At 42.6% G+C, this 15,938-nt stretch overlaps 1 protein-coding gene across 1 annotated transcript in view; it reads right to left on the bottom strand.

Annotated features, from left to right (window-relative positions):
- Positions 1-15,938, bottom strand: part of ZNF830 (zinc finger protein 830) — a 30,747-nt gene that overhangs the window by 9,805 nt on the left and 5,004 nt on the right. The window contains exons 3-7 of the mRNA XM_077810908.1: positions 15,492-15,615; positions 11,319-11,352; positions 4,035-4,240; positions 3,440-3,530; positions 2,850-2,913 (exon numbers count right to left, since the gene is read on the bottom strand). Coding sequence (XP_077667034.1) covers positions 2,850-2,913; positions 3,440-3,530; positions 4,035-4,240; positions 11,319-11,352; positions 15,492-15,615 — 519 coding nt within the window. The remainder of the gene's footprint in view (positions 1-2,849; positions 2,914-3,439; positions 3,531-4,034; positions 4,241-11,318; positions 11,353-15,491; positions 15,616-15,938) is intronic.

The raw sequence follows: 15,938 nt of genomic DNA, 5'->3' as shown, positions 1-15,938 counted from the left end.
CTCAGGCATGTTCAATACAGAGACATATTCAGTGAAAAGAAAGAATTTTCCACAAATTTTCCTGCCCATCACATGGTTTGCCAATTTGACAAAGCAATATTAGAGTGTGCAGATGTGCACAGCTATCAAATTTGCAGTCAATTTTACATACAAATGTAAAAATATATTCTCTTGCATATCTTCCAAACAAGTTATGCTATTTTCATGAGTGAATACAAAATAAGGGCATCACTTGGTATACAAGATGATGCAAATTTGGACCAGAACAAAATTTCACCTTTTATGGTGATTTTGGCCCCAAACCTCTCATGACCCCTCTCCCCCAGCCAAAAAATGTTTTCTACTGGGGCAGCAAAGAGAAAGGGTGAGAGCTAGCTTGCTGTTTGAGTGGGCTAGTATTGTAAGTAGATTAATGTACATCTTCACTCCTAACATCCAGCTGACATTTTAGCCTCAATAAAACTTCCTTTAAACCATGAGAAAGCTGTATTGCAAACAACTGCTTAGAATAAACTCAGTCTGAAAGGATGCTCAGACCCCATGTATATTGTTAGCACTCTTCCCTTCCATGTCCTTATATTAATATACATTGAATATAGAATTGTTGGAGTGGAAGGGACCTCAAGGGTCCTCTAGTCCAGTTCAGGACTAAGTATTATCTAGACCATCCTTGACAGGTGTTTGTCTAACCTGCACTGAAAAATCTCCAATGATGGAGATTCCACAACCTCCCTAGGCAATTTATTCCAGTGCTTAATCACCCTGACAGTTCGGATGTTTTTCCTAATGTCCAAACTAAACCTCCCTTGCTGACGAGAAGCAATTTAAGCTCATTGCTTCTCATCCTATCCTCAGAGGTTAAGAAGAACAATTCTTCTCCCTCCTCCTTGTAACAACCTTTTATGTACTTGAAAACTGTTATATCTCCTCTCAGTCTTCTCTTTTCCAGAATAAACAAACCCAATTTTTTCAATCGTCCCTCATACGTCATGTTTTCTAGACTTTTAATCATGGTTGCTCTTCTCTGGACTTTCCCCAATTTGGCCACATCTTTCCTGAAATGTGGTGCCCAAAACTGGACATAATACTCCAACTGAGGCCTAATCAAGGCCGAGTAGAGCGGAAGAATTACTTCCTCATGTCTTGCTTACAACTCTCCTGCTAATTCATCCCAGAATTATGTTTGCTGCTTTTTGCAACAGTGTTACACTGTTCACTTGTATTTAGCTTGTGATCCGTGATGAACCCAAGATCCCTTTCTGTAATACTCCTTCCTATGCAGTCATTTCCCATTTTGTGTGTGTGCACCTGATTGTTTCTTTCTAAGTGGTGTATTTTGCATTTGTCCTTAATGAATTTCATCCTATTTACTTCAGATGATTACTCCAGTTTGTCCAGATCTCCCTGAATTTTAATCCTATCCTCCAAAACAGTGGTTCTCATCCAGAGGTCTGGGGCCCCCTGTGGGGGCACAAGCAGGTTTTAGGGGGTCTGCCAAGCAGGGCTGGCGACAGACTCGCTAGAGCCCAGGGCAGAAAGCTAAAGCCCCGCCATGTGGGACTGCAGCCCAGGGCCTCAAGCCCATCACCCAGGGCTGAAGCCAAAGCCTGAGGAACTTAGCTTCACGGTGCCCCCTGTGGCATGGGGCCCTGGGAAATTGCCCTCCTTGCTACTCCCCTAATGCCGGCCCTGGATTTTATATGCACAAAACCATTTGTTGTGGCACAAATGGGCCGTGGAGTTTTTATAGCTTGTTGGGGGGGCCTCAGAAAAACGTTGAGAACCCCTGCTCCAAAGCACTTGCAACCTCTCCCAGCTTGGTATCATCCACAAACTTTATAAATGTACTCTCTATGCCATTATCTAACTCATTGATGAAGATATTGAACAGAACTGGACCCAGAACTGATCTCTGCGGAACCCCCACCGCGATATGCCCTTCCAACTTGACTGTGAACCGCAGATAACTACTCTCTGGGAAGGGTTTTCCAACCAGTTATGCACCCACCTTATAGTAGCTTCATCTAGGTGGTAGTTCTCTAGTTTGTTTATGAGAAGGTCATGCAAGACAGTATAAAAAGCCTTACTAAAGTCAAGCTATACCACATCTAATGCTTCTCCCCTATCCACAAGGCTTGTTACCCTCTCAAAGAAAACTATTAGGTTGATTTGACACTATTTGTTCTTGACAAATCCATGCTGATTGTTACTCATCAACTTATTATCTTCTAGGTGTTTGTAAATTGATTGCTTAATTATTTGCTGCATTATCTTTCCTGGTACTAAAGTTAAGCTAACTGGTCTATAATTTTCCAGTTTGTCTTTATTTCCCTTTTTATAGATTGGAAAAGGGCAAATATAGTGCCAGTCCTCTGGAATCTCTCCCATCTTCCATGACTTCTTGAAGATAATCACTAATGTCTCAGATATCTCCTCAATCAGCTCCTTGAGTATTCTAGGAGGTATTTCATCAAGCCCTGGTGACTTGAAGACATCTAACTTGTCTAAGTAATTTTTAACTTGTTCTTTATCTATTTTAGTCTCTGATCCTACCTCATTTTCAGTGGCATTCACTATGTTAGATGTCCAATCGCTACTAATCTCTTCGGTGAAAACTGAAAAAAAAGTTTAGCACTTCTGCCATTTCCACATTTTCTGTTATTGTCCCCCGCCTCCATTAAGTAATGGGCCTACCCTGTCCTTGGTCTTCCTCTTGCTTCTAATACTTTCACATACATCAATGCGAAACCATTTAATTGGTCATTCTCACTTATTTTGATCTGAAAGGTTCACCCACTACTCTGAGTATTACTAAGTCTGAAGAAAAAACAAACAAAAGGATCAATTACCCTTGCATCCACCTCAGGATCATCAAAGAATCCCTCTGGTAAAGCTTCTGCAGTGTTTTCTTTCCTGAAATGTTAAAATAATGAACGGTCATCTTGATCTAGTGCTTATTACTCTGATCTTTAATTCCACAGATAAAATGTCAAGAGCAAAGACCAGTATATTTTTGATGAACATGTAAAAAAAAAAAAAAGGCATTTCTTCTCCACATGCAGCACCAGCTGGATGTTAATCTCAACAAAATTTGTTTCTACAGCTAAATCTTATCAAACACACAAGGAGCTGAGTAGATAATAGGTTTGGGTCAATATTCCAGAACTCAGAGCTGGAAGTTAGGCTCTTAGGTGTTTTCAAAAGTAGTGAGCACCCAAATGCTTTCCCATTACATTAGGTTCCTATTTTTGAAAATCTTTTGGAATGCTTAAAACAAGACAGCTTGCTGTAAGTAAGACAAATCTTTATACAACAAATAAATGTGTTTTCCTTTTAACTGTTCAAAGAACAGACCTAAATATAGTCAAAGTTATGTATATTATCTGGAAGACTGAAACTTATTTGCATTTCCTCTTAACATTTGATCTGATTAATTTACCTTTCCACTACCTTTTCTTGAACTTCTGCTTTCTGAATGGACCCTGAATGGGAGACTATGGGAGCAGCTGTCATTTTGTTGTCAAAGAAATCTACAAGAAAAGACAAGCACAACCTTACGTACAAAGGAACAATGGTTCAAGCTTCTACACAAAGTTTTGACTAAAAAGAGGAATTTAAATTAGCACCATTTGTGTTAATCAAGAAACAAAACTAGCCAATTAATACTCCACCAGGTGGCTCAAATAATTAGTATGTTGTACGCATTATTACATATTTGAATTCTACGAACATCACTGCAATAAAAGATAATTGCAACATAAAATTACTGGGATGCTAGGAAAATATTGTATAATGACAGCAATTGGCAAGAATCTTTTTCACATGGGTAACTTTAGCACAGTCAACTGACAAAAATCATACTTCCATAAATATACCAGATAAGAAAATTAACAAGGAGAAAACCCCCAAAAGAATATACCTATCAGTGCTATTTCAAATGTCTAATAATTATAAAATACCTACCAGTATAATTTACAATGAAATAGTCAACAACTTCTTATTACTGAATTTTATATTTTGCAATCCAAAGTTACCTGCTGGTAGAGCATTAGCTATTGTTTCTTGAGCTGGGGGTGGAATTTCGTTTTTTTGCACACTGGATGGTTTGCTAGTATTGTCTTTTTCTTCTTCCTCCTCCTCCTCATCATAATCTTCTGCCAGTAAACTGGGACCTGGACCCTTTGAGGGCAGCGTTTTTGTTTCTGCATGCCCTGCTTTATCAAAAAAATCCGTGGGTAGCCTAGGAAAGGACACAAGATATAAATATTTGTACTTTATAACAAAGCCAGTTACAGAACAGTGTTTGAAATCCAGTTACTTTGTGAACCCTAAGTATCTCCTACAGATAATGCAATATACTGAACAGTGTGCCTGCTAGCATAATATAAAATAACCACCACCTAAAAACCAACATGTAATTGTTGTTTTCTTTTGAAGCTCACCAGATACGGTCAAGTCAGTGCTACAAATACATTTATTGTACTAATTCTGTATTAAAATCTGCAGAACAAAAGGGTTTAAAAAAAAATGTCCCACACCAAAGAGTAACTGCCCTATCATGTCCTCTGAAGCTACATGGATTCAGATACCAGTTTCATATTCACAAAGCAATGTGCATACATTTTACATACAGGGAAACCACTAACAGAAAAAAAACTTATGATAAAGTAGTTATATTAAGGTCACCTAAACCTTGGTAGCACAAAATTATAACAGAACATACGAATGGCCATACTGGGTCAGACCAAAGGTCCATCCAGCACAGTATCCTGTCTGCCAAAAGTGGCCAATGCCAGGTGCCCCAGAGGGAGTGAACCTAACAGGTAATGATCAAGTGATCTCTCTGTCATCCATCTCCACACTCTGACAAACAGAGGCTAGGGACACCATTCCTTACCCATCCTGGCTAACAGCCATTAATGGACTTAACCTCTATGAATTTATCCAGTTCTCTTTTAAACCCTGTTATAGTCCTAACCTTCACAACCTCCTCAGGCAAGGAGTTTCCACAGGTTGACTGTGCGCTGTGTGAAGAAGAACTTCTATTTGTTTTAATTGCCCATTAATTTCATTTGGTGGCCCCTAGTTCTTATATTATGGGAACAATAACTTTTCCTTATTCACTTTCTCCACACCACTCATGATTTTATATACCTCTAGCATATCCCCCCTTAGTCTCCTCTTTTCCAAGATGAAAAGTCCTAGCCTCTTTAATCTCTCCTCATATGGGACCCGTTCCAAACCCCTAATCGTTTTAGTTGCCCTTCTCTGAATCTTTTCTAGTGCCAGTATATCTTTTTTGAGAGGAGGACACCACATCTGTATGCATACCATGGATTTATATAAGGGCAACAAGATATTCTCTGTCTTATTCTCAATCCCCTTTTAATGATTCCTAACATCCTGTTTGCTTTTTTGACTGCCACTGTATACTGCATGGACGTCTTCAGAGAACTATCCACAATGACCCCAAGATCTCTTTCCTGATTAGTTGTATCTAAATTAGCCTCCATCATACTGTATGTATAGTTGGGGTTATTTTTTCCCAATGTGCATTACTTTACATTTATCCTCATTAAATTTAATTTGCCATTTTATTGCCCAATCACTTAGTTTTGTGAGATCTTTTTGAAGTTCTTCACAGTTTGCTTTGGTCTTAACTATCTTGACCAGTGTAGCATCATCTGCAAACTTTGCCACCTCACTGTTTAACCCTTTCTCCAGATCATTTATGAGTAAGTTAAATAGGATTGGTCCTAGGACTGATCCTTGGGGAACACCACTAGTTACCCACTAGACCCATATTTTCAAAGCTGGGTGTCTAAACTGGGCATCTAAATAAAAGGCTTGATTTTCAGAGGTACTGAGCAGCCACACACTGAAGTCAGTAAAAGCTCAGCAGCTCTGAAAATTCAGGTCACATATTTAGGAACCGAAATATGGATTTTGAAGCATAACTTTAGGCATCCAAGGTAGAAAACATTGGTCTTTGTGTTTAAGATGTTAACGTAAGATACAAAGGAAACAGGCCCTTCTAAAAATAGCCAAACATGGGCAGCGGGTGAACCCTGAGCTCAGGGAGGCCAGCCCCCAGCTCGGCCCGCTCCTTCTGCCCAAGGTGCCCCCCCCACCAGAGGCCTTCCCAACCCTGGGCTGCCCAAGTGCCTCTAGTCCCAGAGTGCCAGGTGGGTGGCATCCCCCCCTCCAGCCCCAGACTGCCAGGTTGGCGGGCAGTGCAGCCCCTGCCCCTGCCCCAGAGAACAGGGAGGAGTCTCTGGCCAGCCCCCACTAGCCCCAGCCTGGGGCCCTGGCAAAGGAGAAAGAGTCCCCTGCAGCACAGCACCAGGAAGGAGGGTGCCTGGGGGCAGAGCATGGGCAGGGCCACACAGGGCTGTCTGGGGAGGCTCAGCCTCCCCTGGCCTTTGATACCCGCTGCCCATGACTAAAAATTTTAAGTAGTACAAGTTCCACAACTGTGTAATTCTACAAATAAATTTCTGAGAGTACTCAGCATAAGATTGAGCAAACACTAGCTGGCAAAGGAAAAGACCAGTCTCCCTCTGACAGATTGCCTATGGCACACCTACACTGCATTTTAAAACCCACGGCAGCAAGTCTGAGGGCCTAGGTCTACAGACTCATACTCAGGAGGCTCGTGCTAAGGCACTAAAAAAAAAAAAAAGCAGTGTCGACATTGTGGCCCAGGAAGGGAGGTGAGCTCCAGCCTGAGCATCTACACAGCTGTTTTTAACAACACAGCATGAGCCTGACTCTGCAGACCTGGACTCAGACTTCCTGCTATGGGTTTTCAAATGCAGCGTAGCCACACCCCAAGAGACTGTCTCCGTCAAGATGAGCTCAAGTCTCCCTTCTTGAGCTTTTTCAAAAAGTAACACGGACAACCAAGTTTGAGCACTAGAACGTTTGAAGGGTAAACTCCATTATCTCACAGGCAGTACTCGTCGCCCGATGAGGTTCAACGGGTACTTATCTGATCCAAAAACTTTTTATAGAGGGAAAAATGTTAGAAAGAAACAGAGTGAAAGTACAACAAAATCTTTTTTTTTAAATCAGTTTCTCTCATGCTGCCTATCTTTTTACGCCATTTTTCTTTCCCTTGTGTTTTTTTAGCTTGTTAACTTATACTGCATTTTGCTCATTTTGTAGCTTCCACTAAAGCTTGGTAAGTAACTGTCCCTTTGCCACTATGTAGGCCCAGACAGCATATTGTACGCTCTAGCGGCTGAGCACAATCAGATCAAACCAGAGAAACATGGACTGTCAAGCTCCTACCTGGGACTGCCTTCCTCTAGGTCACCATAGGAGCAGGTCACAAAGCAGGCAGCTTTCAAGTACGTTTTCAGCAGGGTGCCATCTGGTGTCTCAGTTTTCCTCACCCTCAAATATTTCTCTCCTCAGCCTCTACCCCCGTGTTAGAAAACGGCAATAGAATGACTAAAAGGATTCTAAAATTTAACTACAATTTTCTTTATAAAACAGATCAGAGCAACTAGGTATGTACAAAACCAAAAAGATTAAGATGTGTGCTTTGAGCTCTTAGGGCAAGACTGTACATTCACTAAGTATAGCCCTGTAATGACAGGACAGGAATACTTGTTTTCTGACTGGTTCCGAGTCACTCCTAGAATTTTTATCTTACTCACACTGCTGAGAAAGCTGCTGCTAAACTATGGGTCTGCACCCATGGCAAGACTATATGAGGGAGGGGCTTATGGTGTCTACATCCTTACCCACAGAAGGTGCAGAGGTAGGGTGGAGGGGAAAAGTAAGAAAGGATACAGCCGTGGGTAGGAGGAAGGGCAGTGTAGATACCAGTCTAATAGGTTATACTGGCTGTAGAATGGCCTTGCCTAATAGGGTACAGAATGTGAGTGAGGCCAAACAGCAAAAATTAAGATGTTTGTACCCTAATGCGAGGAGCCTAGGTAACAAAATGGAGGAACTAGAGCTACTGGTGCAGGAAGTGAAACCAGATATTATAGGGATAACAGAAACATGGTGGAATAGTAGTCATGACTGGACTACAAGTATTGAGGGGTATGTGCTGTTTCGGAAAGACCGAAATAAAGGCAAAGGTGGTGGAGTAGCACTGTATATCAATGATGAGGTAGAATGTAAAGAAATAAGAAGCAATGAAATGGATATGACGGAGTCCGTCTGGGCAAAAATTACATTGGGGAAGAAAACTATTAGAGCCTCTCCTGGGATAGTGCTTGGGGTGTGCTATAGACCGCCATCTAATTTGGATATGGATAGAGCCCTTTTTAATGTTTTTAATAAAGTAAATACTAATGGAAACTGTGTGATCATGGGAGACTTTAACTTCCCAGATATAGACTGGAGGACGAGAGCTAGTAATAATAATAGGGCTCAGATTTTCCTAGATGCGATAGCTGATGGATTCCTTCAGCAAGTAGTTGCTGAACCGACTAGAGGGGATGCCATTTTAGATTTGGTTTTGGTGAGTAGTGAGGACCTCATAGAAGAAATGGTTGTAGGGGATAGTCTTGGCTCAAGTGATCATGAGCTAATTCAGTTCAAACTGAATGGAAGGATGTCATAAATATAAAGGGAAGGGTAAACCCCTTTGAAATCCCTCCTGGCCAGGGGAAAGCTCCTCTCACCTGTAAAGGGTTAAGAAGCTAAAGGTAACCTCGCTGGCACCTGACCAAAATGACCAATGAGGAGACAAGATACTTTCAAAAGCTGGGAGGAGGGAGAGAAACAAAGGGTCTGTGGGTCTGTCTATATGCTGGTTTCTGCCGGGGATAGACCAGGAATGGAGTCTTAGAACTTTTAGTAAGTAATCTAGCTAGGTATGTGTTAAGCTGCAGAAGCTATCGGAAGCCTATATCTCAAGAAAGGGGAAAAAATTCATTGGCAGGAATTGTAGACCAAGCTGGATGAGCAAGCATTTCAGAGAGGTGATTAAGAAAAAGCAGAAAGCATACAGGGAGTGGAAGGAGGGAGGGATCAGCAAGGAAAGCTACCTTATTGAGGTCAGAACATGTAGGGATAAAGTGAGACAGGCTAAAAGTCAAGTAGAGTTGGACCTTGCAAAGAGAATTAAAACCAATAGTAAAAGGTTCTATAGTCATATAAATAAGAAGAAAACAAAGAAAGAAAAAGTGGGACCGCTAAACACTGAGGATGGAGTGGAGGTCAAGGATAATCTAGGCATGGCCCAATATCTAAACAAATACTTTGCCTCAGTCTTTAGTCTTATTAAAGAGGATCTTAAGGATAATGGTAGCATGACAAATGGGAATGAGGATATGGAGGTAGACATTACCATATTTGAGGTAGAAGCGAAACTCAAACATCTTAATGGGACTAAATCGGGGGGCCTAGATAATCTTCATCCAAGAATATTAAAGGAATTGGCACATGAAATTGCAAGCCCATTAGCAAGAATTTTTAACGAATCTGTAAACTCGGGTTGTACCATACGATTGGAGAATTGCTAACATAGTTCCTATTTTTAAGAAAGGGAAAAAAAGTGATCCGGATAATTACAGGCCTGTTAGTTTGACATCTGTAGTATGCAAGGTCTTGGAAAAAATTCTGAAGGAGAAGGTACTTAAGGACATTGACTTCAATGGTAAATGGGACAAAATACAACATGGTTTTACAAAAGGTAGATCGTGCCAAACCAACCTGATCTCCTTCTTTGAGAAAGTAACAGATTTTTTAGACAAAGGAAAAGCAGTAGATCTAATTTACCTAGATTTTAGTAAGGTATTTGATACCGCGCCACATGGGGAATTATTAGTTAAATTGGATAAGATGGGGATCAATAGGAAAACTGAAAGGTGCATAAGGAATTGGTTAAAGGGGAGACTACAACAGGTCTTACTGAAAGGTGAACTGTCAGGCTGGAGGGAGGTTACCAGTGGAGTTCCTCAAGGATCGGTTTTGGGACCAATCTTATTTAATTTTTATTACTGACCTCAGCACAAAAAGTGGGAGTGTACTAATAAAGTTTGTGGATGATACAAAGCTTGGAGGTATTGCCAATTTAGAGAAGGACAGGGATTTCCTACAGGAGGATCTGGATGACCTTGTAAACTGGAGTAATAGTAATAGGATGAAATTTAATAGTGAGAAGTGTAAGGTCATGCATTTAGGGATTAATAACAAGAATTTTAGTTATAAGCTAGAGACGCATCAATTAGAAGTCACAGAGGACAAAAAGGACCTTGGGTTATTGGTTGATCATAGGATGACTATGAGCTGCCAATGTGATATGGCCGTGAAAAAGCTAATGTGGTCTTGGGATGCATCAGGAGAGGTATTTCCAGTAGGGATAAGGAGGTTTTAGTACCGTTATACAAGGCACTGGTGAGACCTCACCTGGAATACTGTGTGCAGTTCTGGTCTCCCATGTTTAAGAAGGATGAATTCAAACTGGAACAGGTACAGAGAAGGGCTACTAGGATGATCCGAGGAATGGAAAACCTGTCTTATGAAAGGAGACTCAAGGAGCTTGGCTTGTTTAGCCTAACTAAAAGAAGGTTGAGGGGAGATATGATTGCTCTCTATAAATATATCAGAGGGATAAATATTGGAGAGGGAGAGGAATTATTTAAGCTCAGTACAAATGTGGACACAAGAACAAATGGATATAAACTGGCCACCAGGAAATTTAGACTAGAAATTAGACGAAGGTTTCTAACCATCAGAGGAGTGAAGTTTTGGAATAGCCTTCCAAGGGAAGCAGTGGGGGCAAAAGATCTATCTGGCTTTAAGATTAAACTCGATAAGTTTATGGAAGAGATGGTATGATGGGATAAGATGGTTTTGCTAATTACATATTCATGGTAAATAGGCCCAATGGCCTGTGATGGGATATTAGATGGGGTGGAATCCGAGTTACCCAAAAAAGAATTTTCTGTAGTATCTGGCTGATGAATCTTGCCCAAATGCTCAGGGTTTAGCTGATCGCCATATTTGGGGTCGGGAAGGAATTTTCCTCCAGGGCAGATTGGAAGAGGCCCTGGAGGTTTTTCGCCTTCCTCTGTAGCATGGGGCACGGGTCACTTGCTGGAGGATTCTCTGCTCCTTGAAGTCTTTAAACTACGATTTGACGACTTCAATAGCATAGATATAGGTGTGAGGTTTTTTGCAGGAGTGGTGGGTGAAATTCTGTGGCCTGCGTTGCGCAGGAGGTCAGACTAGATGATCATAATGGTCCCTTCTGACCTACATATCTATGAATCTATGAAAAAACAAAACAAAAAGAAGGATTGTAGCTAGCAAAAGGCTGCAAAAATAAGTAAATGAAACGATCTACTTACCCAGACGCAGAAGTCTGTGGCTGGTCATTTGAACCTGAAAAACAGTCAAGAGTCACTTATGACTGCTTTGCTGTTAAACAAAAAATGGGAAAAACAAAATAAAAATTATATTTATAATGATGAGTAAGATTAAGTTTGTGGCATGGACATTTTTAGTAGATGTCACAGACAGGTCACGGGCAATTCAATGAAAAATTCATTGAAGCCCGTGACCCGTCCTTGATGTTTTCTAAAAATACCCGTAACAAAACGGGTAGCCGCGGGGCTGGGCGCTCCAGGGTCTCTTTCCGCTGGCGGCTCCAAGCTGCAGAGGTCTCCCCTGCCTCCTGCAGCAGCCAGGAGCTCTGGGGATCCTCCCTGCCGCCCACCATGGCTGGGAGCTGACAGGGTCCCCCCCTGCAGCAACCAGAAACGCCGAGGCTCCCCTTCTGCCGCCAGATCCCCCGGTTGTATACTCCAACAATCAGGAATCAATATTATGTTATCAACTTTTCCACATAAAAATACCCAAATTGAAATATACACCTTATACAATGATTAATGCCCTACTAAATTCATGGTCCATTGTGATCAATTTCACAGTCATAGGATTTTAAAAATAGTCACTTTCGGGACTAAGATATTTACATCTGAAATTTCAGGGTGCTGTGAGGTGGGGGTCCTGACCCAAAAGGGCGGGGGGAGGAGGTCATGGATTGCCACCCTCTCACTTCTGTGCTGCCTTCAGAGCTGGGCTGGGCTCTGAAGGTAGCAGCCACTGAGTTTCCTGCAGCTGGGGGAGTCTCCCGGAGGTGGGTCTGATCTTTCCCATGCTGCTGGGAGCACTCCAGCTGGGGGCTCCTAGCTGCTAGTCCTAGCCCAGCTGGGGAAGGACAGGATTTCCTCTTCACCTGCAAGGCCACTCTCAGAGCATCCAGCAACTGTGCCTTTCTTCATTCACTGTCTCTGCGCCAAAAACACCTGTCCATGCTTAGACACGGCTCTCTCTGCATCCACAGAGTTTGCTGGAATTGTCACACAGCACCAACCTGTAGCACAGGCAAAGTACAGTCCACTTCTTTCACAATCTTTTTGTAAGCAGTCAAAGCCAGGAATTGCATTAAGCAAGGTTAAATCCACCAACCAACAAGTGCATTTGTGCTGGGTCAAAAATACACACAGCTTTTAGGAACCCTGCTGCAGGTTGTTGAAACTTTTGAGCCATTTTTGCTATGTTGCTTGACGGTTCCCCATAGCAGTAGTATTGTCTGAGCTTCTTTGGCATGCAAGAAAACATCTGCCGAGCACTGGCATTTAAGTCAGTGTTATCAGAGTGATTTTCGTTTGACCGTGCTTCAGCCCAGAACAGTACATCCATTACTTTGTTTTAAGCTTGGTGGATTGTGACATATCGAGATTCAAACCAAGTGATTCAGTCCATCAGTCCTGTGGCATTCTTGGCAATGAACTGAACTTCCTCATTCAGTTGTGCACTGTTTAGAAGAGTTGAAAGGTCTGTTAAAACCTGCGTTTTTGGTGTCAGTGTCAACTTTTCTGAGATGAACTCTGAGTAGTACTTCAGGTGAGCTGCACGATGCTGTATAGCCCAAAAGCAGGAATTCCAACAAGTAAACTGCTGGCTCTGGGGGAAGTGCAATTTTTTGTTCCCAGATTTCAGTCATTTTGGTCGTGTTTGCAATGTGCTGCCTGTATCAAAGTTTGCACGTAGGGCAGTGTTTAAAGATCTTTTTAATGTAGCTCATCAGTTTATCAACTTCACCAAACTCATCTCCAGAGCTCACTGACAAGAGAAATTATGTGTGTATTACATGTAATATGGACAGCATTTAGCATTAGACCTTGGAGAACAGATTTGAAAGATTTTGTCATGTAATCTGTCGCTTGCGAAAGCGGATACTTTGTTAAAGTCTGCAGCATATTTTGAAATAGTTTTAATTATCGCTTGAGATGCTGTAATGTAGTTAACAGCATCCAAGTAAACGTAGTCAGCGAGCATGGTTGTTAGCTTTCCTCTCTGTACATCTTCGGCCTTCTCAGAAATAAAAACCAAACAGAATGTACAGTACATACTCGTCTTGATCATCAGTGGATTCATTAGAAATAATTGCAAAAGACTCACATAAATTAGAGACTTCATCTCCTCAAAATGTGTAGCAAAAAATCTTTGGAAGGTAGTCCTGTTGTAGCTTATTTGTACTTAGAAAGTGTGATACAGGAGGGCCAGTGAGCAGTGGGAGAGTGCTAGAGGGGAAATATATAAGCTCAAGGCTAATGAAGGCATGGTTCCCTGTAGACTAGGAAAGGTGGCTGCAGGTTAATTGGAGCACCTGCAGTCAATTAAGGCCCTATTAGGAACCTAATAAAACCCCTTGCTTCAGGCAGACAGGGGAGGGGGAGGAGGAAGGAGGAGAGAGGAATGGAGCTTGGAGGTGTACTGAGAGACTTGGAAAATCAGAGAACCAAAGTAAGGGGGACCCTGCTGCAGTAGGGGAGGGAGGTTCCCTTCCCCAGCATCTAAGGACTGCAGGTACCGTACCCAAGGGGGAAGAGGGTAAGAACCCGCAGAGGTTGAGAGGGGCTGGGGCTCAAAGTGAGGACCAAACCCAGACCCCTCCCCCGGTTCCCTCCTTTACCACCTTCCTGGGCCACTAGCAGGGCCATCGACGCCCCAAGAACAGGGGCAAGGGGTAGAATCTTAGCTCCCCACCAAGAAAAGTGCAGGACCCACCAGACTAACATCAGCCATCTTATCACATAAGCAACTGGAATTTTGTATGTCCCGTTGAATGAATTTACATAGCCTTGGGTGATCGCGTTTTTCCAACAGTACATTAGCACTTGCAAATGCATCCACAGGTTCCATTCTGAATAAATGATGGGTCTCAGAGCTCTCTGTTGAAACACTGCAACTTGCACAAAATAGTGTGTCACCACTGGCATGGAGAATTTGGCTTCCAAACTGTTTCACACGATCCGCTGCAGTAATGATTAGAGATTTTTTTTATTTACTCTGGACGCTCATTTTAAAGTAGTTTCACTTGTCTTCCAGTAGGCTACCAATTGAGATCACTACATTAGAAAACGGCCCCAATCCCCATATCTACCAATCAGTCAGTTGAGCCCTGACTTTTATTTGCTGCCCTAAAACGTCAATCACAAAATCCTGTCAAGCACTTGACTTTCTTTTTCTTCAAATTGAAAAAAAGCTGCTAATTGCATCTGAAAGGAACACAGAGACCCGTTCCCCCCCCTCCCACAGATGCAGAGCAATGGGGGCAGGAAATGAGCAGGGGGAAGGGGCGGAACTTCCTGTAGCCAGCAGAAGTATCTGAGAGCAGCCATGCAAGGAAAGAGGAGGTGTCCTCCCTCCCCAGCCAGGACTAGCAGCTAGAAGCCCCCAGCAGAAAGAAGAGATCAAATCAACCTCCTCAGAGCCCAGCTCTGAAGGCAGCAGCCGCAAAGCTTCTTTCAGCCAGGGGAAATTCCTGGAGGTGGGTCAGATCTCCCACCAAGAGCAGCCATGCAGGGGAAAAGAAAGTCCCATCCCTCTCCAGCCTGGCCGGGACTACCAACTAGGAGCCCCTTGCTGGGGTGCCCCCAGGAGTATGGAGGAAATCAGACCCCCCCCTCTGGGAGCCTCTCCAGCAGCTGCCTTCAGAACCCAGCCCAGCTCTGACGGCAGTGCAGAAGTGACACAAAGGAGAAAAGCCCAGCTCTGAAGGCAGCAGCCATGGAGCTTCTTGCAGCCAGGTAGGTTCCCGGAGGTGTGTCTGATCTCTCCCAGAGCGCGTTCATGCAGGGGAAGAGGAATCCCTCCCCATAAAAACAAAAAACATTTACCTTAATTTCATACATCTATAAATAAAATCATCAACAGAAAAGTCATAGTACCTACCTTCTCCCTCTCCCATAAAGGAGAAAGTGTTTCCATAGCTGTGTTGGTCCCAGGTTATGAGACAGACAAGGAACGTGATTTATTATCTTTTATTCCCTAGACATGAAGCAGCTCTGTGTAGCTTGAAAGCTTGTACCTTCCACCAACAGAGGATGATCCATAGAGAGAGATTATCTCACCCACCTTGTCTCTCTCATAAAGGAGAAAAGCATTCAAGACCTAGAAAGTCAGATTACAGTTCAGCAGTACGGAAATACTGAATAAATTTATCGCTTTACCTTTTGCTCTCTTTACTTCTTGGTTTTCTGTGTCAGAAACTTTTCTTTTGGCAGGATGAGATGATGATATGCTAATTGTAGGCCCAGGCACCGTCTGTTTAGCACCTTTTAACTCTGCAATTTTCTGTTTAAAAAAAAGTTTGAATCAGCAAATAAAATTCAAGAGACTCTTCATTTCAAGACCTCAAAAAATTACTGTGGCTTAAGACGTGTCTACATTTAAAGCTCTGCAGTGGCACAATTGTAGCGCTTCAGCGAAGATGCTACCTACACTGACAGGAGGGATTCTCCCATCGTTGTACGTAATCCACCTCCCTGAGGTGGTAGCTAGGCTGAGGTTGACCTAGCGCTGTATACACGAGGGGTTACATCAGTTTAACTAAGTCATTCAGGGTCGTCAATTTCACACCCCTGAACGATATAGTTCTACCGACCTAATTTCCTGTT

Source organism: Eretmochelys imbricata, chromosome 2 (assembly GCF_965152235.1).
Source record: "Eretmochelys imbricata isolate rEreImb1 chromosome 2, rEreImb1.hap1, whole genome shotgun sequence".
In the NCBI taxonomy this organism is placed as follows: domain Eukaryota; kingdom Metazoa; phylum Chordata; order Testudines; family Cheloniidae; genus Eretmochelys; species Eretmochelys imbricata.
The sequence above is the reverse complement of the archived record's forward strand: the minus strand, read 5'-3'. Positions and strand labels throughout refer to the sequence as shown.